This window comes from Podarcis raffonei, chromosome 5 (genome assembly GCF_027172205.1).
Source record: "Podarcis raffonei isolate rPodRaf1 chromosome 5, rPodRaf1.pri, whole genome shotgun sequence".
Taxonomy (NCBI): domain Eukaryota; kingdom Metazoa; phylum Chordata; class Lepidosauria; order Squamata; family Lacertidae; genus Podarcis; species Podarcis raffonei.
The window spans coordinates 68,682,987-68,705,388 of NC_070606.1; the positions used below are offsets into that span (position 1 = coordinate 68,682,987).

At 42.1% G+C, this 22,402-nt stretch overlaps 1 protein-coding gene across 1 annotated transcript in view; it reads right to left on the minus strand.

Moving 5' to 3' along the window:
* Window positions 1-636: 636 nt before the first annotated feature.
* RBP1 (retinol binding protein 1) overlaps window positions 637-22,402 on the minus strand; it is a 32,863-nt gene continuing 11,097 nt past the window's right edge. Inside the window, exons 3-4 of the mRNA XM_053389992.1 lie at window positions 5,547-5,648; window positions 637-962 (exon numbers count right to left, since the gene is read on the minus strand). Of these exons, the coding sequence (XP_053245967.1) occupies window positions 909-962; window positions 5,547-5,648 (156 nt within the window). The 3' untranslated portion in view covers window positions 637-908. The remainder of the gene's footprint in view (window positions 963-5,546; window positions 5,649-22,402) is intronic.

The window sequence follows — 22,402 nt, forward strand, 5'->3', positions numbered from 1 at the left end:
TAAATACCTCCTCATTCCATTCTGTCCCTGGATAAATAATCCCCTTCCTCTGCATTTTCCATCCATTCTCCTTGTGTGGCAGAGAGTCTCTCTCTCTCTCTCTTTTAATTGATGTGAGCCATTTGGGAGACAATTATTGACTGGAAAGTGGGATACAAAAAAATATAATAAATCAATAAACCATCTTGGGAAATCTTGCCTCTTCTTGGTTTTATTATTGATCTGTAAGTTGTTCTTGGAGTCCTATCTGAAGAGATGGGTGAAACAGGTTTCAATAGCTAAAGAATAAATAAGTGCATTGATTTTATCCCCAATGCATATGCAGGAAAATAGCAGTCCATTGCAATGAACTCATAAGCAAAACCCCATTAGGAGAAACTCTGCCAACAGCAGCAATTGCCCTCGTCATCATAGGCTGGGGTCCACCTAAACCAGCTCCTCAAATCTAACAGTTCCAGAGAAAAGGCTTGATCATTCTTTATGTAGTTCTGCCATTTAAGCTAAGCAAGTCTGGACTCAGCATTGTATTTTATGTACAGTTCTGGTACAATGTGCTTAGCAGTCAAAGTGAATATCAAACTTCACAGACAACCCTTTTTAAAAAACAAAAAAATCTGCATATTTATATAAAGATAAAATCACACATAATTCAGGTTTCATTAGCTTTAATCTGAACTTCTACATGATGATGATGATGCTCATTCAGACTCAACTATTGCTTTTTAAAATATCATATACGGTATGCAACAAAACCCACTACAGAGCTCCAATTAGACATGGCTAGATGTTGGCCATGGGCTCCTTTCTAGGTGTTAAGGGATAAGGTTTTTGTGCACTAACAGGGTTGTAAGTTTGGCAGCTGGTCCATCCATTTTATTCGACCCTCTTGGCCTCTGGGTTCAGGCTCATCACTGTACCTTCTTAAATACTTGCTTACATTTGATGCCACAAGCTCTTATTTCCTGAAAAAGAAAAGTCAATACTTAAATGCTACTTCTTCAAACACTGTGTTCTTCGTAGATAAACACTGATGTCTTCCTTAGAATCGAATAGTATTCATAGTCAAACAGAAATAGCTGAATGATTACATTGGGAGTGTGTGCCCCTTTCACAAACATAAACGCTTATCTGGGGACATTTTAAAATATTTTCTCAGTATGAATGAAGATATTAGCTATCCAGATAACAAGACACTTCTTTCTACTCTTTTATATCTATGTGGCACATCCTCCCTCCTTTCTCTCATCGCACCTCAGTGGGCTGAGAAGGGCCTTTGGAAATGGCAATGTGGGCTGGGTAGGAACATAAGGGAGAGGCTTTTCATCAGGTACTGGGGTTCCAAGCTGGTTTTTAAACTTAAAATCAGCACCTCGGTCCTGGAAACAAAAGCAGAACCCAGTGCAGGCAGGCAAAGAGAAGCACAGTATGATCAAACCAGAAGTGGATTTAGGGGAGTGCCACAATTTCGCCTGCACTGGGCACCAGAATTATGTTGTAGAATGGAAGGTGAAAGGTTGGGGGGCGCTGAATTTTGGTGCCACACAGGGTGCCATTGAAATTTGAGACCCCAAGGTCTGCCTCTGATGAAACGGCTGTTAACAATCCAGCAGCCATTTTGTGCACCAGTTGAAGTTTCCAACATATACACTCCAAAGCCCTTTAGACTAAAGGAAGCATTCTGGAGGTGGTTCAAGAATCTCTTAACCTTCAACCTGAGTAGTCCCCATAGAGAATAGGATATTTGCACCTAAAAGGAGTGGTGTGGGAAAGGAATTGAGATGCCTTTGATTTATTAGAAGAGATCAAACTTGTATTTTTAAAGGAGATACTTTTGGACAAAGTTAACGTTATTTTATAAGATAACACCTTTTTTTTAAAAAAAATGACCTGGATGCTATGGACATAATTTTCTCAGTCTAAAGAAGAACTTTTGATATCACTTCACAGAAAATATTAATCTAGTTGAGGAAAATCCATTCCTGGGGTGAGTGACCTAAAGCAGGTGAGTGATCTGAATGGAACTGGAAGAGGGAAGAAAGTGCACTTTAGATTTCAAAAAGTACCAGAAAGTGGGACAGACTGAATGGAAATGATTCAACAAATGAAAAAATACTGGCACACATTCTGTTCATTTTTTGTGTCAATGGATTTGATAAAGGAGTAAATGCAGCCAGGATGTGTGATCTCACAACAATGGGCTATCTATTGAAGAGAAAGGGACATCACCATACAGAAAAAACTCAGGAACGACTTGACAGCGGCAGAGAAATAAAGCCTAAAGTGGAATGGGAGTTAACATAAGATGTGTATGTTTTAATTAACTAAAAAATGCTGACTTGGAAAATAATCTGCCTGGAAAGAATGGTGAATAAATGCTGAAAGCTTATGGCAGATCACTTAATAGACGTTATAAAAGGATTAATTAATTAACATTTGGAATATTGGCTGAAGTTCAATAGGACCATAAAATTATTACTGAAGCATCATAGAATAATTTTTATGGTGCCTGAATGCCCTACATATTCAGAAACTCTCAAAGATACAAGCATGTGAAGATGAGATATCCAAATACATTAATAACACAACAGAAGTATTTAAAAAAAAAAAATTGAGGAGGGGAGGAAAGATGAATGATGCTTTCAGAAGCAGGTAAGAGAAGTGATAATTTAAGCTGTCAAAAAGCATAAATAAAATACAAACAATGGTGGATTAGGATATGGCAGTTTAGAAATATCTATCACCTATCTATCTATCTATCTATCTATCTATCTATCTATCTATCCCCCACTCAAACCCCTGATGTGCATAACTAGTTGAAAGTAGATGTGAATTTGGTCAGCACCTAATGCTGTAGTCCACTTATGTTTGAGTAAACTCCCTTAACTCAAAGGGATTCATTTCTGACAGACAGATAGGAGTGTAACATAGTTCTCTTAGAGGTACTCTTGGAGAGTAGAGTAAGGCTTGGAAACCCAAGGATCTAAGTGGCTTGCCGGTAAATCACGTTACCAGAGACTCCACTCCCAACACACCACTCTTTCTAGTTACTGCTCCTTAACTTATGGTCTCATGAAGAAGTTACAGCCCTAGTGGTGGGAAATTATTTGCCAAGTAGACACGTTATGTGACCCATGAGAGCAGCAAAATAACAAGAATGTGGAACAGTGATGAGATAAAATCAGGCCAAATCTTTATTGACTGCAGCAGACAGGGCAAGGGTTAAGCCCCATGTTGATGGAATGGATCTGCCGGGATTGGACCTCCCCAAACCTGTTCTGTGCGAGTCAGCCAGTGTTGAACCTTGCCATGGTGCAAGCCCAGCAAGCAAAGTCTCACAGGGCAACCAAGGTGCAGATTTCTACCAGGCACAAACCCCAACCCGAGCTTGGGAGTGCCATGACGAATTATGTCCTCAGGCTACTTATGGGGACCCCCTGTACAATGTTGATCCTGCTCAATGCCATTTCCGCCCTCACACAAACAATGTACTTTGCCTGACAAAGGAAGGCTGTAATTTCACTGAGGGAAAGGTGGGGGGAAATCCCTCAACCATGTACCAATCAAGTTGAGAGAAATATCCCTTTCCAGCCCTGTCAACCAGCGACCCAGAATTGCTCAGTGACCCAGAATTGCTCAGTGAAGGCTCTTACCCGAGGGTGGGCAGGCAGGGAGCTCTCAAGGCAAAATGGCCCTGAGTTCCAGGGGAAGCAGCCTTATTAAGGCATTCCCCTCTCCTTTGCAGCTTTTCCCCATGAGCCCACCACATACCTTGCCCTGTATTTTGCTGCAATCTATGGGTCACAGCACCGCCAGGCAAAGGTGTCCCGTGCTTATGGGGCATGGAGCGAAGGCTACAGTAGGCAAGGTAAAGTGAGACTCCCTAAGTGAGTGCAGCACCATATTACAAACAAATGGAGACACTGAAACCATTTTCCTATTCTTTATTTAGGAACCCCCTCTGCAACAGACCCTCCCCCCCCGTGTAGTGATAATGGCTGCAGACCTGGCAATGCTTTAATCAAAACAAACTACATATTTGCTTGAGGATTATCATACAGATTCTTTCAGGTATGAATTCTACAGAAAATTAGCAGAAGGAGAAATTATGTGTGGCGTTATTATCACCATACATTTTTATAACACTATAATGGCTGAACTAAACTTCCTGTTAAATGTGCGTGTGCACTGACATTTTAAAGTGTCTTATCTTTTACTTTTAAAACAACAGCTTCATGGGGGCTCAGTCAAGATTGGCACCACAGGAAAGGTCAACTCTTCACTGTGCTCCTGGTAAAAATGGTCACTGCCAGCTGTTACTGATCCTGAGTAGAAAGCTGCCATTGGCCTGACCATTACAATACATTATTATCAATACCTAGTTTGCCCCTAAGGATGAGATCCTAATTTCACTTAAGTCCCATATAATTAGGAAAATGTAAATATATGGGGACAGCAGGAATAAGTGCACTAGCTCTGTGTCCTCTGTTGCAACTGTCTGAAGTGTGCGTGGACCCTGTGCACTTTATAACCCCCAAATGTGTGATATCAAAGGCTCCCTGCTTCCCTGCTACTTTCCCAGGTGACTGAGCTGCCCTCCCTAATTGCAATGCCTGCACAGAGCCTCTCTTGGAAGCACATGCCATTAGAATCAATAGGACCGGCTTCCAATTAAATATTCCTAGGATTAGAGTGCTGGCGTTGAAACTGTTGTCTCATTTTACAGATGGCGAAGAAGTTGAGAGTTATGCAATAAAGACTGCGGTGAGATTCAGAAGCATGTCTCCAAGTTCCAACCCAACTATTCTCTCTCTCATTTACTACAGCTTGTCCTGTTGGCTTTGATGGAAATTCAAACTTGAAAGCTCCATCCATCTACAATCTCAATGGCTCATCTGGATGTTTACCAAGTTAGCAACCTAAACAAATGGTGAAGTGCATTTAGTAGGCAGTAAGTTCTCAGGGATGAGTTTGTAGCCCCCTGTGGGAAGAGGACTTTCAAGAGGGCTATAAACAAGATACTTGAAAAAGCAGCAGCAATAAACTTTATTAGGTCCTACTATCTCAGAAAGTCAGAAATAATGGTTAGAAAGGAAATAATACTTTCAAAACGGAATTGCTCTCTTTCATTTCCTAAGCTGAAAAAAATTCTAGCCTTAAAAAGAAAAGAAAATAGCTCCCTTCCTCCACTTATGACCTGTGGTTTGGGATGCAAAAATCTTCCCCAGCCACACACCGTTTTGTATCATAGAGCGAGTCAAGGGCACTTCTGTTACATGCTTTCTCTTGTGTAAACGGATCAAAGCAATTTGACGGTTAATATAAAGATTTGCTGAATTTAGAATGCTGCTATTTATGACAGGGACACGAAAGAGATTATTGCCTTAGAAGTAAATCAAACACAATGCCAATGCTTAATTACTCCAGAGTTAGCCAGCATAATGCACAAGCAAATTGTGGATTATTGCATTTAGCCATATGAACAAATAAAGACTTTGGGGAGTGGAGAGAGGTGAGGGAAATATATTTGAAACATTGCATGTCCTTACCAAGTGCATTTCGTCCCCTTCAATCCACTGGGTCCAGCCACGGCCTTCTTTTTCTCCTTTCTGTACACAAAGAAGTTTATCTCCGTCCCACGTCACACAGGTCTAGTAAAATGCATTAAAAAAAACAGTATGATGGTAACTTTTAAATTCATCAGCTAAAACCCAGTTGGGGTCAATTTCCTTTAGGAAGCAAAACTCAATACCGAATGAAAGAGCAATTATTATTATTATTATTATTATTATTATTATTATTATTATTATTATTACAGCTTCTTCCAAAAGAAGGCAACTGCTGTTTTTCCGAATAAATCAACAATGAGGGAGATAAACTGGTGTAGCCTTCAGATTAAGTGAGAGATTCATTAAAGCCTAACTCGCTTATCCCAGCGGAACTTGCTATAGGATTTCTCCCTTAGAGTTGTTTGCATAATAATACCTGGAGCCCAATGGAATAATAATAATAATATAATAATAAATTTTATTTATATCCCGCCCTCCCCAGCCGAAGCTGGGCTCAGGGCGGCTAACAACAATAAAACAATACAAAAGTACAACACAAACAACACTCTAAAATCATTCATTATAAAATTAATTAAATTCAAGCCACTGGCCACCATTGGGCCAGAGCTCCGCGAAGATTGCCGAGGGAGGGAGTCAGGCTGTCCCCTGGCCAAAGGCCTGGCGGAACAGCTCTGTCTTGCAGGCCCTGCGGAAAGATGTTAATCTATTTATATGCTTTCTATGTTGTATAGATTATTTTATTTTGCATTTTAAAAAAATCTTAGTAGAGTTGGTTAAACTATTTAAGAAGGGACCATCTATGGTTGGGGGAGATAGACAGTGGAAGGCGAGGAGGGAAAACTAAGGGAAACTGTTGGATGTTGAAATGTTAAAACCTTGAATAAACGGTTAAAAATACCCATCTATTTGGTTTTTCCAATTTCTCTGGGGTTTTTTACACAGTAGATATACTTGGGTTAAAAGAAGGGGCTTTAAAAACAATCCACAGTGAGAAAAACACATCGTAAAAGCTAAGGAACAATAAACTCCACTGTAGTTCAGCTCCTGTCTGTATGCATAACCTGTCGATTCAATAGGCTGCGGAAAGGATAGACTTGGTCAACAAATGATGTGCTGCATTATAGAATCCACACAGCTTATGCTAATCGGAGCTAGTTTAACAGAAGTCAGCGGAATTACACATGCATTTAGCACAGATGTAGCCAGAAAAAAAGTTGTGCCTGTCTAATGCCCAGTTCAAGAGCGGGAAATAACTAGATTCATTACAAGCACTTTGATCATTCCTCACTACCACAGATTCTGTTGACAAGGCACAAGCAGCTTTTCAACCAGCAGGAGGAGCCGCTGTTCAGCATTTTCAATCTGGCTACAAAGCCAATTGACCTTGGGAAAATGCAGCTGTTTTTATAGTTCCTTTTTACCAATCTTTCTTTCGAGTGATTTAGCATGGCTTCAGAAAGACAGAAGGCAAGGGACTTCTTAACCCAGCTTTCTCATAATCTATGATTTCCAGTAACCCATTTCCCCCCACCCCCACCATCTTTGGGAAGCATATGACTGTAGTAAGGGGTGTGTTTTTGGCTCTTTTATTAATACTGTGTCTACTTCCCCAGACAGTTCAAATAAGGCAAGCACCATGCTAAATGCAATACGATCTCCACTCGCTTCAGTAAGACTTGCATGGGGCTGTACAAACACCGGTCACATAGGAACAGCGCCTGACTGAATATTCCCCGTGTCTATCCCCACTCCCTCCCAAATGCAAGACATTGGATTCAGACCAGCCAGTCCCCAAATATATAGACAGAAATACTTATTCCTGCAACCCATGAGCTGGCTAATTAGTTCAAAAGAAAGTGGTGCGTGAAGATCTACACCAGGAACAAAGGGGAAAATAAAGATGTAGTAGACAGCATCTCAAAAAGTAGAGACATCACCTTGCCAACAATGGTCCTTATAGTAAAAGCTATGGTTTTCCCAGTAGTGATGTATGGAAGTGAAAGCTGGACCATAAAGAAGGCTGATCGCCGAAGAATTGATACTTTTGAATTATGGTGCTGGAGGAGACTCTTGAGAGTCCCATGGACTGCAAGAAGATCAAACCTATCCATTCTTAAGGAAATCAGCCCTGAGTGCTCACTGGAAGGACAGATCGTGAAGCTGAGGCTCCAATAGTTTGCCAACCTCATGAGAAGAGAAGACTCCCTGGAAAAGACCCAGATGCTGGGAAAGATGGAGGGCACAAGGAGAAGGGGACAACAGAGGATGAGATGGTTGGATAGTGATCTCGAAGCTACCAGCATGAGTTTGAGCAAACTGCGGGAGGCAGTGGAAGACTGAAGTGCCTGGCGTGCTCTGGTCCATGGGGTCAGGAAGAGTCGGACACGACTAAATGACTAAACAACAAAAGTAGCACCTATGAGACCAGCAGTGACTCCTATTGACCAAGAGGCCACTGCAGAAGCGGCATTGGGTGGGCACTGGGCAGATCTGGCCTCCAAGGGGTGTACTGCAGTTGTTGCTGCCACTACAGCAGCAGCAGAGGATAATTCCGTGGAGTCTAGATCTGCTGCCCCTGCGGATCTTGCTGCCTGAGGTGGTCACCTCCCATTGCCTGCCTATATTGGGTGGGCCGGCCCTGAAGGGTGAGGTGCTCCAAGTGAGAGAAGGGCTGCCCAGCCATTGGTTGGTGAACTTCCTTGGAATCAACTGTGTGGGGTGGTGATGGAAGAGGAGAGCATGCCTTGGGATTGAAGCACCTGAACTTCCTACTGATTCTATTTTAATGCTGCTGCTTTAATAGACTTTGACATTATTTCAATACGAATGTTTTGATTTTTAGATTTGTATTAAAACAATGTTTTAGATCTTTAGATTTGCATTATTGGTTAGTGTCTTTGGTTAGTTCCTGAAAAGGTTTTTAGTCAGCTAAATGTGGACATCTTTTTTCTTACTCTTCTGATTAATGGAGGAGACTGATCTCTGATAGGCTTAGTAGGAAAATTTAAATTAAGAGGCAGGCTGTCCTCATTGTGTTAGCTGGCTATAATGTGGTTATAACACACAGTGGTACCTCTGGTTGCAGACACAATCTGTTCTGGGGTGCTGTTCGCACTCTGAAAAGTCCGCAACTAGAGCGGCGTTTCTGCGCATGTGCGAAGCATGTAGAACGCTTCTGTGCACGCATGTGCAGTGAAACCTGGAAGTATACACTTCCGAGTTTGCTGCATTTGCAAGCTGAATAGACGCAACATGAACCTAACGCAACACGAGGTATGACTGTATTAGGATTTATAGAAGGTTTTAAATGGATTTGGCATACTTTTACCATCTGGCCTGAAGGAGTGGGTAGAAGGGATGGTGACCTGCTGTGACTTATTTGCAAAATGTTTTGAGAATAAAATTGCTTGCTATTATACCAGGTGCCTAGTACTTTTCCTTTACTTTGATTCTTTTGATTCATTCTTACAAATGTCTCCTCACCTCCACATTCACATTACCTCTATAAAAATAGATCTGACAACCTGAATTTCTTGAGGCAACATGTACATCCATCCTAAGTCAGATGTGTATAATATTTTAACACCACCTAAATTTCCTGCGACCTCTTTCACCAACTGCAGGAAAGTGAGGAAACATGAGTGCATTAGTTTCTTATCTTAACACTTCTACTGTAAAGTGCAACAGGAAAACACATATATTTAAGTTATTTCTATACTGGGAGTTCACGCTTCCCTCCCCAGTCCCATGGAGGAGATGTGCAATGTGCTCCTTTGTACATTACAGTAGATGCATGAAAAGCACAAGCCATTGACACCCCCTGCAATTGCAAAAGAGCCCTGGAAAGCATTGCAACATTGTAATGTTACTGAAGTTCACTAATGAATTCAGAAACATTTAAATCTCAGATTAAATATGTTTAGGGAAGGCAGTCTTCCTTTATTTTGCAATCCACATATCCTGGAGCTATGGTGTGTGTGAGAGAGTCCTACTGGAGTTTACGCATAGAAAACAAAATGTTTTGGTTACCCCATGCCCAGGAAACTTCATTATTCTTTGCTAACTAGAATGTTTTGCATGGTGGCTCCTAGCTGGAAGATGCGCATTTTCTTTAAAATGTAATTTAGTTTCATAGCTTCTAGTACTAATGCTGCTGGTTCCATTTCCAATTGTGCATGAAACATACTAAATCTTCCCTGTTGAAATTCACTCTCTTATAACAATTTAAAGAAGCATGTTTATTTTAAGTGTTTCCCAGTGGCGCTCAGCATCAACAACATAAGGGACCAGAACGCTGCCTATGGGAAAAGAACAGGCAAGGATAACTGTGCACAGCAGGCAGAGAGAATTCCCTAGAAGGCAACATGTGTTCACCCTGGAGATAACACCTGTCTTGAAAGCTGAACAACTCTCCCCGTTTCTAAACTTTGAGTGGATACACTTCTCATCCCTTAGAGTATACCACTTAGAAAACAAAACAGCTTGTTAACGAAAGACACCATGGGAGTGAAATATCAACTAGTACTTGGTGCTGCTGTCAGGATGCTAGATATAAATTCTCTGATGGAAGACAGATCTCACGACACCTTTAGCTACAGTTTCCTGATGGAATTATCTGCTGCATGGGCACTACAGTTATCCCTGGCCAAGTGCGATTTCTTTGCCCGCTTTGGATTTTACATTAAAACGTGTTGAAAACCAAACAGTTAAAGGCAAACTGGGGCAGTAGCAGCCATGGGAGGAACTCTGTATGTGAACACACACACACACACACACACACACCAACAACATCAACAACACAAAAGCAACAAGAATTGGCCCCAGCAAATTGGTGGTATCTCAGCTCAGGTCTTCCTGGATAAAAAGGATTATTTTAGATCCATTTCCATTTGGATTCAGGCCTGTTTATGAAATTAAGACAGCTGTTGTTGTGTTGGTTCATCTATGATGAAAACTACATCTTGGAGGCTTTCAGGACCATCAGTGTGGGTATCCTTTTGGACTGGCTAGTTGCTTGGCGCTTGGAGGCACCATTATACAGTGGTCTCAGTCATTCTTGGATGGGTGCCTCCAGAAGGTGGTGACTGGGGAAGTCCTGTTAGATTCCTTGGTCATTGTGCCTCATGGCTCCATCTTGCTCCCCATGCTATTTAGCATCTATATGAAACTACTTGGTGAGGTTGTCCAGGGTTCCAGGGCTCCTTGTCACTTCGTCTTACTTTTTCCACTGTAAATATGCTGCAGATGGTTAATTGGTTGTCTTTTAAAATCATTTAAGTTGATGCATTTTATCCCTCTTGTTGTACTGTTTTTGACAATTCTATTGTCTTTAACCTCTTTCTTACTGCTGCTAGCCACCTTGAGCACCATTTGGTAGGATATAAAGCTAACAAACAAATTTGGAAGGAGACATTACCAGAGACCTATGGTGTGTTTTGTGTATGCGTATAACATTTAGGTTTATTTGCAAATATAAAGCTGAGCATAGATTAAGACACACAGCACAGCACATCCACAAGCAGCAATTTCCCTGCCCCTGCATCAGTTCTCCACAGAGAGGCATTCCTTCCCTCACAGATGCTTGCAGCTAGAGGTGAAGGAATCTGTCAGTTTCCGTTTCACATTTGCTTTGACTACTGCAATGCCCTTTACATAGGGCTTCCCTTGAATTTTGCCTGAAAGCTGCAGCTAGTGCAAAACATTACTGAATGGTTGCTGTTTGGGGCAACCTCTCACCAACATCTCCATTGAAAGGAGTGCACTGTCTGCCAATTTGCTACCGTGCTAGATTCAAGGTATTACCACTGACGTATCAAGCCTGATGCGGTTCTGCAGCAGGGTACCTAGAAGCTGTCCCCCTTACATCCCATCACATTCACATGGTGGTGGTGCCACACAACCCAGTAGGAAAGCATGCTGTGACTTGAAGTGTGCAGTTTAACTGTTTTATAGCCTGGTTCTGTACACTTCTTGCATATTCTCTGAATGTATTCCAAAGAAATACACCCCCCCATAACCTGTAGGAGAATTTCAGTCTAGCTTAGCCCAGTCTGCTTCCTTTTATACAGATCTTGCATAACAAGAGAAATGTGCATATGGGTTTTCATGCAGACTTATTGAGATCCACCCCTCCACCCACTTGAAGAAAAATCAGCCACACATCTTGAGGCATTAGCTAGAAATCCCCCTAACAAAAGAAAGTTATGACCAGGAACTGCCGGCCATGCCCACATAATACATAATGTTAGGGTGCTGTGAAATAGTATGCCCTTTTCAAGCACTTAATCAGCTTAACTTAACTAATGTGACTAAACTAAGAATTTGATGGTGTAGGACTGTTTGTGCTTGATTGACTTCAGTTAAAGCTAACATTGGTTTTGACAGAGTCGTGCATGCTGTTACATATCTCGCCTTCCATTTTAAAACAGTATGCAGAAAAGTAACTGGAAAAAGGACACAGACAGTTCTTTTTTAAGATCAGACTGGTCAGAAATAAGCATTTTTGTGTTTTTATATTGAAAACCACCCTGTGATCCTTGGATGAAGGATATTTCAGGAAGTTTTTAATGTTTGATGCTGTATTTTGTTGGAAGCAGCCCAGAGTGGCTAAGACAATCCGGGCAGATGGGTGGGGTAAAATGAATGAATGTGATCATTCTAAAGTTTGACATGTTCCTATGCATGCACACAAAAGTATCCATTTTATGCCAAGTTTCCTTACAACCATTTCCTCAAAATGCACGCATGGAGAGGCAATGCTGGAAATGCTAAGGACAGGCTGCGTATGCTGCGCGATCTGTTAGCACATTTCCTTGCTTTCCCCACTTCTTGAATTTCAACTAAATGCCAAATCATTGCAAGTTATGAGCAGGATAGGAATGGATTGTAGTGGATTGTCTGCAACCCATATTGCTTTGGCACTCACTACAGGGAAGAAAAAGAAAGTCCACTTGTATCTCACTATTGTGGAGGAACAAATCAATTTTACGGCATGCCTGTTTGTCTCAACGGCTTGTGGGCTGAGTGTGACAAGGTCTATAATTCTATCATGAGGATGCTAAAAGATGCACCTGGGCTAGAAAGACCACATTAGCTAGTCCAGGCATGATCAAGGACCTAGATACAGACCGTGTACACGAAAAAAGGCTCTCAATAATAATTTTCTGCTTCCTTTTTTTGGCATATCAGCATTCTGAGACATTCCTCCCTTTTATATTGTTTGGGTTCATCAGTGAACTGTAGCATGGTGACTCTTTTAAAAGCCTTTGGAAACATGACAGTCTGAATGAAGAATAGGTTTGAAAAAACATGTAATTGGATAAAAAAGCAGAATGCTTCAAAACACTTTTTCAGACACATTTTGCAGCCTGCTGCAGATATGGAGGGGGGGGGGCTCTTTATAGTATACATGCCATACATGATTTGATCTTTAAAGCCTTAAACATTGTAGGATCTGGGGATCCTTGGTGGCACCTAAAATCACAGACTTCCCAGACATGTTCACTTGGTGCCTTCTTTGCCATTTTTTTAAGGTGCCAGATGAAATCTACTCTGTTCTTTTAAGCTGATTTCTTTTTTAGGCTGTAATTCAGGGGTGGGAATCTGATTTGGCCAATGCATTGGATCCTTCCCTTCCCTACCCCTCATGGGCCAAATTTGACAGGTGAGTTGGGCTACCTACTTGTGAAGCATCTGATGTCCGGTGACAATAGACAGGACTTCAAAGCCCTACACAGGGCTTGCAAAGAGGGAATTTGGTTCTGCAGCCAATCCAGCCGACCTGATGTCAGATGTATGCTGTCAGATATATGGTAGGGGGCATGGTTTGGGGGCAAATGGCCTCACAAGCTCAATTTGACGGTGGAGATTCCACATCCTTGCTGTATTTCCGTGCACCCTTACTTGAGCCATTAAATGCAACAGGGCTGACTTCACATTTATTTGTTGTTTTTTAAAACTGGGAATTTGCTCGCTGATCATAGTGTTTTATCTGCCTATTCATTTATTGAGTTGCATTTTTATATACTGGAAATGACTGGAGGCCATCTTCTTGATGAAAGGAGGGGTGTACCATGCTATCAATCAATAAACAACCAAGACAAGGCTTATGAGAAGATACAAATTTGATGAACTACTGCATAAAGCATGCAGTTCCAATTTGCTGAGCAGATTGCTAGGCTAGTGCTGTGCTGTCTCCCTTGGGGTATTTCAAAAAGATCTTCGCTCCCTGTGAAAGAGATCTTTTTTCTGCATCTTTTATGGGGAATAATAGAACTTTGCCCCCCCCCCCCACAAAAAAACCCACCACCCAAAACATGAGTGTTTGTGTGTGTTGCATTTATCTTGTAAACTTAACAAGGTGGCCAAAGGGGTCTTTAACTTTTCCAAGTTACCACTAGTACCTATAGGGCAGAGATGTAAAAACACATAAAAATCTGTTTGCAATTTATATACAGTATGACTGAAGTACAATGTATATATGTAACTCAGCTACTTGCCCAGTGTGGTATCAATGAGAATGTGACATATAATACTAATGATGAACTTCCCTCCAAACACAGAGTATAACTCATTCCCCCCCTTTTTATTTTAATGGTAGCAATTTGTTTTACTTGCTTTTCTGTCAATCTAATAGGAATATAATTAGTGGAATCTGTGACTCCTTTATAGAACTCCTTTGTAGGCGTAGATGCTTTTACTGCCCACTGCATGGCTGTCTCCTCTGGGCTCCTGACAGTAAGTAAATTGTCACCAGCTTATGTATGCTTGAAAGCACCAGCTTCATGCAAATTAGAATCCACAATAAATGCAAATTACAGCAGTTATGATATTGCTTTCAATGCAGGTTAACTTTTAATTTCAGCAATTAGTAGAAACAAAACAAAGCTGCTGTCTAGATCATGTGTATTCCCCTTAGTGCAATTTGAGTAGGCCAGTAAGCTAAAGCCATATTGACTTAAGGTCGGGAATATGGATGTCTGCAGCTTACCGAAGTATTTATCAAAATAATTGTTTTATCAGAAAACAATGTATTTTTGCCTTATGATCTACATGAAAGAGCTTTGGAAACATTTATTTATAGAGCATCAATGCCGTACTTGCAGGTTAAGTACCACACCTGATCTATTTGACTGCTTAAAATATTGCACTTCTGGCTGAAAGACAACAATATGGAACAAAACAGTATGTCTTCCTCAGTAACAAAAGGCTACTCCCCTTAGCAGGTTTCATTTTGTACCATCCAAGCTTCTATCAAAAACCTGTTATAGGTTTCCCTTCCCATAGGGAAGTGCTGTATCTTTTTGAGCGTTTCTTCTTAGCAACATCCCCTAATAGCATCTTGATTTCATAATGAAGCCAATGTGTTTATCCAATTTCATGTACCTCCACATTGTCAATGTTTGTGTTCCATTTCTGGACTGTTTGATGCAAAATCCTGCACCTCGCTAAAACTACTTTCCTAGGTTTGCCCTCCTATTACAATATGTAATGGGTCCAAGAGACATCAAAAGGTTTATCATGTTTCTATGATTGAGATGGTTCACTACAATGACATTATTTACTACCATCATCTCTAGCCAAGCTGGATATGCATAAGTGGGAACCTAAGAATGATTACTGTATGATTTACTTATTAGGGTGCATCTCCCCATATGAACCAACCCAGACCCTGCAATCATGATCTGAGGCCCTTCTTCACAATATCTCAGAAGACACCATTTCTCCACAAGAGTTCTGGAACTTCCTTTTTCTTTTCTTTTCTCTTCTCTTTTCTTTTCTTTCTTTCTTTTTGCTTTCATTCTTTCAATGTGTGTTGCTTTTAATTAAAAACATTATTGGAAATACAAGATTTGTGGAGAAGTTTGGTTTTCTGAGAAGTTGCTGCATTAATCCTGAAGCAGCAGCTGGGAGTATGAATGGCTCTCCCCCTTAATGAGGGAGCCCAGTCCTACTGGGCAGCTTGCCCAGCACCACCAGATCTCTCCCCCCTTTTCCATCCCATCCCATGAGGGAACTCTCATAGGAGGGGAGCAGACCAGAGTTGAACAGAGATGGTGGTGAAGCCCAGAAGCAGATGCTTGGGTTTGCCCCATTGATCCTCCAAAGCTCTGCTGCTCAGTGAGCAAGTGAGAGACACAAGGAGAGCTTTGGCATCTTGTGCATGCTTTGCGTGTCTCGTTTGTCCCATGGAGATGCCATAGAGCAACACACAAATAGACAGTGTGGCTAGTCTTCTGCTTTGGGGGGGGGGTAGCTAACTTGACATTAATGTAAACTCTTTGCAACACCAGAAGTAACTCAAGCCCCTCTCCAAAGAAGGAAACCCAAACCCAGCCCTGCACCTCCAATCCATAGCCTCTGGAATGGGAACAATTTCATTTCTTGTTTCTAATTATCTCTGGCTGATCCTCATCTGGGTAAACTGGCTCCTCCTGGAGCTTCCAGATCTCTGAGGGAAGGTCCCTCAGTTTCTCCAGTGGAAAGCAGTGGACAGAGGTGTCGTTAAATATGTCCAAGTACTGAGGGAGAGAAGGATGGGCTTCTTCATCTGTTGCTATTGAAAACTTTGCAATGTAACTGTAGTCCTTTTGGAATATCCTGCTCAGCACCTGTCTTTAATGCCCTTGAAGCTGTCCCCTGTGATGACCAGTTGCTCCAGAGCAAGTTGTTATAGAGAGCTTTCCCGCAGTGGACCATGTAGAAGATTGTGGATGCAGCGTTTCCCCTCCTTGAGCTCCTCAAGCAGCAGCAGGAGGAAGGCCAGCTGGTATCATGCTTGGATGCAAGAGGAGAAGTTCCCAATGCCATAACACACATGCTGCAAGCCCTGGGCTCTGCTGCGGCTTGGCTCCTCCAGCAGCCGGGAGCTGGGCTCAAGAACTGACTCAGCTGGTGGTGTGAGCTCCAGCTTGTCGAAGACAGAGAGGACTTTCTCCACAGAAGGCCTGGTTGCCCCCTTCCTTGCTGCTGGGTGTTTGGGGAGGGATTTTAAGATGGTTCCGAGGCTTGAATCCCAGAATTCTGAGCTCTGCAGTTCTGAACACGCCTCCCACAGCCACAGACTCTGCCTTTCTCCTGCGTCATCGGGGCTCTTGGCCTGGCTCCTCTCTCTGCCGCTGGCACCTCTGCCTCCTGCTCTCACTCCAGAATGGTCCTTTTCTGAAGTGGCTCCCCATTTGTGGAATGTTATCCCCAGAGAGGCTTGCCTGGAACCTTCATTATATACCGTATTTTTCGTCCCATAGGACGCTCCGTCCCATAGGACGCACCTAGTTTTTTGGGGGGAAATAAAGGAAAAAATTTTCCCCTTTATTTCCCCCCCAAAACCAGGTCGGGGAAACTGAACCAGGTTGAGGAACAGCGGGATGGCGGCGCTGCGCCTCCTTGCTGTCCCCCGAGCTTGTGGGGCTGGCCGATGTCTGTCCGGCATGCGGGGCGCGCCGGGCGGCAGGCTGCTGTCCGCAGCGTGGGGAGCCCTGCGGGGAACTCCTGCAGGGCTCCAACACGCTGTGGATGTCTGCCCGGCGGGCGGGGCGCTCTGCTTCAGGGTGCCCCTCGCGCCAGGCGGCAGGCCGCTATCCGCCGCATGGGGAGCCCTGCGGGGAGCTCCCGCAGGGCTCCAACACGCTGCGGATGTCTGCCCAGTGCGAGGGGCGCTGTGCTTCAGGGCGCGCCGGGAAGCAGGCTGCTACCCGCAGCCTGGGGAGCCCTGCGGGACCTCCCGCAGGGCTGCCTAGGCTGCGGATGTGTTCCCGAAGCCTGGAGAGCGAGAGGGGTCGGTGCGCACCGACCCGTCTCGCTCTCCAAGCTTCAGCGAAAGCCTGCATTCGCCCCATAGGACGCACACACATTTCCCCTTCATTTTTGGAGGGGAAAAAGTGCGTCCTACAGGGCGAAAAATACGGTATTTTTAGGAGCAAGGTGAAAAAGTTTCTCTATAACCTGAACATCCTATGGCATTTTAAATATGCTTATGGGAGGGAGTTATTGGTTTATCTTATTATGTATTCTCATTTTGTATTTTTATGTTGTGAGCCACGCTGTTATCTTCAGATGATGTGAAGGAAGATATACAAATTTCAACAAAAACAACAATTACTACTTTCCTCTTGCCTTCCTGTAGTCATTAAACTCTGTCTAAATGTCAATTGCCATGCTACCTTTTCACAGCTAGATAAGAGGATTCCTTTTTTGTTGACATACCTGTAATATCTCTTGGTGAAATTATAGCAAGGGAAGTCTCACAAGCCGGTACAAAATCAGCTTGCTTAAAATCCTTGATGTCAGGGGCAAGTTACCTTATGGAACAGTAATTACTTTTTGTTTAGGTTCGTTTATATGCCATTCACGTATCACCTACTTTCCTTAAGCACACATCTTGATATCTGAGAAAGAGTTTAGGTTTAGTAAAAGATAAATTTTACAAAAATTTAAGTTTGTGATGGATTTCTTAGTTTTATATGCTGTGAGCAGGCCTACAAAAATTCTCATCACAAGTTTACAGTTTTGCAGAATTCAAAATTGAATTTAAATGCTGTAACATCACCATTTTCATACTGGCTTCTGGTCCCAATCCTGGATGTCCCATTTTGGCGCCCATGCTCAAAGATGCACTTTTTTTGGGGGGGGGGGTCCCACACCAGGGTGCGAATTAGTTGACTCACACCAGAGTGTGGGACCAAAAAAAATGGAAGTAAAGCTTACCCTGCCCTGCATGTTACCACTCTTCCTCCTTCCACTGTGGCTTTCCACCGACCTCCAGAAGTGTTGTCAGCTTCCAGAAGTATATTGGCTTTCTGTGGCAGGTGAAGGTGTGAGGCAGGGAGCCAAGTGGGAGAGCATGAGTGAGAGGGGATGCAGCCTCCGTTGAGGCCCTGTCCCAATTTTCCTCACTCCAGTGTTGGAAGATATCCATTTGAAACAGTTAATTCTACTTTTTAACACATCCTCATTTGCTCTTAATAACAGTCAACCACTTCCTAATGCAAAACAATGTTCCGCGTCAACTACAACACTAAGCGGTTGATGGTGCTGAATGACAGAAACTGCTAAACGATAAAAACATTGATAAATATGGAGAGAAAATTCTACAAGGCAACCTTCTGAGAAAAAAAATAAAATGTCAGATGTCAGAAAAACAAAATATTCTGAGAAATTTCAGCTTATCTGTAGCCTCTTTTAGACCCTTAACCTATGAATTCCATAAAGAGATGTTGCTTTCAGTAACGAAGATTTGTCTCGATGGAGTGGCATAAATGGGCACATTTTATCTTCCAACAACAGTGTACTTGCTTTCAAATGTGCATGGAAACTGTAGCGGAAATTCAGTCTCCTATTCAACAAAAATCCAAACATAACCAAACGGTTATGTTCATAATTGCTCAAGTGTGGCTGCCCTCGTGAGTTCTCCAAAATACAGCCATGGGATTGGATGACCTGAACTGTAATACAACTGAGTTGAGTTGATAAGAAAAGCAATTTCTTCATATATTATAGTTTCTAACATTATGGCTCATTTTTTCCCTACCTCCCTGAGCCTTATTTAGCATTTGTAACCTGAAGCAAACCTAAAGGCTCTGAAAAAGTGACGGCACAGGTCTTAAACAGTCAAAAAGTGTTTCCAGAGCAAATTGTACAATAATGTCAATGACTCATGCCCCCCCCCAAGCAGTTCTTGAGGTAACATCCTCACTGCTGTTTATGGTAAACAAAATAAATAAAAATCAAGTCAACAGTAAAGCTTGACATCGGAGATTGCATTCTTTCAACACAGCTATTGATTTGCCTTAATTTAATAACATCCTCTATCTTTGAAGGGTCAGAGAAAGTAACAGCGATAAAACAAAATACGAAAATGCAACGTCAGAATTAAAACACCCTCATGGCTGTTAAAAGTCAGGCAAATATGAATGTATTGCAGCACTTTTGGGTAATGTTCAGGCTCAGACTCTGGTGAATCTCCAAGGGAAAGGAGAACTGTTAGCATGGAAAGGAAACAACATTTTTTTATTTAAAAATCCCCATATGGCCAATTTTATGGTTTTCTGTTCCTTGTGCCCAGGCTATTTTGCACTGGTAGAATTCCTTGTGTTCACACCCTTTACTTAGCCATAAAGTAGCCAAGTTCGCAGGTTTAATTCCTATACAGGCCACCTGCATATTCCTGTATTGCAAGGGGTTGGACTAGAGGACCCTTGGGACATCTATGGTTCTAAGTTAATTTTCCCTCTCTTTTTTTTATCTTTTCACCATCATCACAGGCACGCTGCTCTATAACCCACTAATTATACCTGTAGTAGAAGTCTGGTGGGTATGTGTTGCTTTATCACATTAGATGCTGTGGCATAAATTCTAGCACCCAGAAATACTTCTGTACTCCCTACGGATTGCCAAAACTTTCTGCACAACTTTAATATGTCAATTAAATGCAGCCACTTGGAAAACACAAGTGTGGGGGATATGCCACATGGCACCCTATTTACACAAGTTGCTCTGTATGCACTTCATGCACGGGTTTGCAAACTGCATATAAGGAGGGGTCCAGATAGGGAAGGCGCATAACACTTTATACACGCTAATTCCACCAGCTAGGATTGCCAGCAATATATCTGCTTGCTGTATTTTCCAATAAGCTTGGGAAACAAGGCTAAATTGTTGCCACATCAAGTCACAGACTTGAGCTTGAAAATAACTTGTTCTTTAAATGAGGGAAGAAAGCAGTGGAGAAGCTAAACTTCAGCCATTGATAAAGGATCGATACACAGGGGTGGGTGGGAAGGCAGAAATCCCATTGTATGGTGAAGCAGATAATTAATTATAAGACAAATGCATCATATAAAATTGTACGTTAGGCTGAGCAGTTCATGTGCGTCTCAAATTAGCCATTCTATTGAATGCCGTTTTCCTTTACTCTTTATCCTTTGCATAAATTGCTTTTCCTTATTGTAATGAAAGAGTTGAGGCATTTTTTAAAACATGGATTGCTTACTGTGCAGCCTTGAGAGGAATAAAGAGCCAGATTATAGTGCTTAGCTGGTGTGAGCAAGGGCAGGGATCAATTTTTAAGCCCATTGTCATTTAATTTATTTGTAATGGTTCATGATTTACCCAGCACATGTATTAGTGCCTATACAAAAATGGCATTATTATTTATACATATTTAAAATCCATCCACTTCTCATTAAAGGCAGGAAGGAAGCAACAGCTTTGTGTACCAAGTTTTCAAGCAATTTATTCTCTTTTCACAGTTTTCAGCGATTCAAGATTAAATTAATCCAGTCACTGTACAAGCCAAAACAGCTTTGGGTCTCATTTTTAGTTGACACACCACCATAGGCATTAAGCCCAGAGGTCTCATCAATTCAGGGGAAGAGCTGCTCTTCAACTCAATTTAATATTTCTACACCATCCTTCATTGTATAAACCAGGAGAGTATTTGTGGCTCAAATCAGTCATCTCATGTCCTCATTCTGGAATCTAGCATAGAACATTTCCCAGGATTATGTGTTCAGGTCCCCCAGAGCTCTTTTCAAGTACAAAACAGGATTGGGATATGCTCTTGTAACTCCAGGCTAGAGAATTTAGGCCTTGTGCCTGTGCTTGTAGACACAGAAAAGCACAACAGCCTCCCTGAGGTAAATTCTAATGGAGGAAACTGCCCATGCTCATAGACCAAAACAACAGCCCCATCCTTGGAAACAGGTTTTTATTTCCCTGCCTGACACAGCCCCATCCTGAAGAGCTAGCTTCTAATGATTAAAAACAAGAGGCAAAAGTAAGAAGATGCGTCAAGACACTAAAGGAGTTTAAATGAGAAGCTCTGAACTAGAACAGTACCAAAGTTTTGTTCATTATCATTTCAGCAGACATCAGGAATTGCTGAGGGCATCAGAACTTTAAACAGCTATTGCTTCACCATGAAGGGTAAGGAACAGGTTTCCTGACATCTGTGACATCATGATCACAATCTCATTGCCATACAGAAGGAGGCTGACTGGCTTCGAGGGGCAATGTGACAGGGTAGAGAGGAACAAGGAAAAGGAAAGTCATTCCTCAAATGCCTTCTTGTCTCAGGCTTAGTGGATTTTGCCTTCAGCAATAAGGAGTATGGAACTTGTGCATTAAAGAAGTTCATACCCCATTTCCACTTACTTTTACAAGAAACCAATATTCACAACACTGATAGAAGAAAATATGAGCTTTACTCCTTTTTGGAAAGAAGTTTGCCCATATCAAGCTGGTAGACAAGTGAAACAAAAAAAATCTGGTTTTGTGCAAATGGACATAAAGGTTTTAAAAACCCCCAACCCTCAAAGCCACAGAATTAAGGTGCAGGAAACCCAGAGGAAAATGTGATTCACTCCCAAGTCTATTGGTAAGGCACCTGCCAGAGACATTTTGGCCTGCCTAATGATTTCTTTAAAAACTTCCAGAGGAGATTCCATCATTTATCTATGCAGCTTATTCCAGTGCTGATTAGATGAACTGCCGTAATAGGATATTGTTCTTAATGGATAGAGGAAAAGCATTTTCAGCATGATAGTCATTTTCAGCTTCAAAAAAGACTTCTGTTTTCCATCAACCAAAGCCATTGCTTTGCCTAGTCTAACTCCAGGCTCGTTCATTCACCAGCTTCTGCTATACCATACTGTGCTAATAAGATACTGAGTGGGCATTTTCAAACTGTACATTTAAGTCCTATGTTTATTGTTGCAGTCACTTAGAAATAACCTTAACATAGTCAGGATACTAGGGACGCGGGTGGTGCTGAGAACCACAGAGCCTAGGACTTGCTGATCAGAAGGTCGGCAGTTCAACCTCCTGTTGCTCGGTCC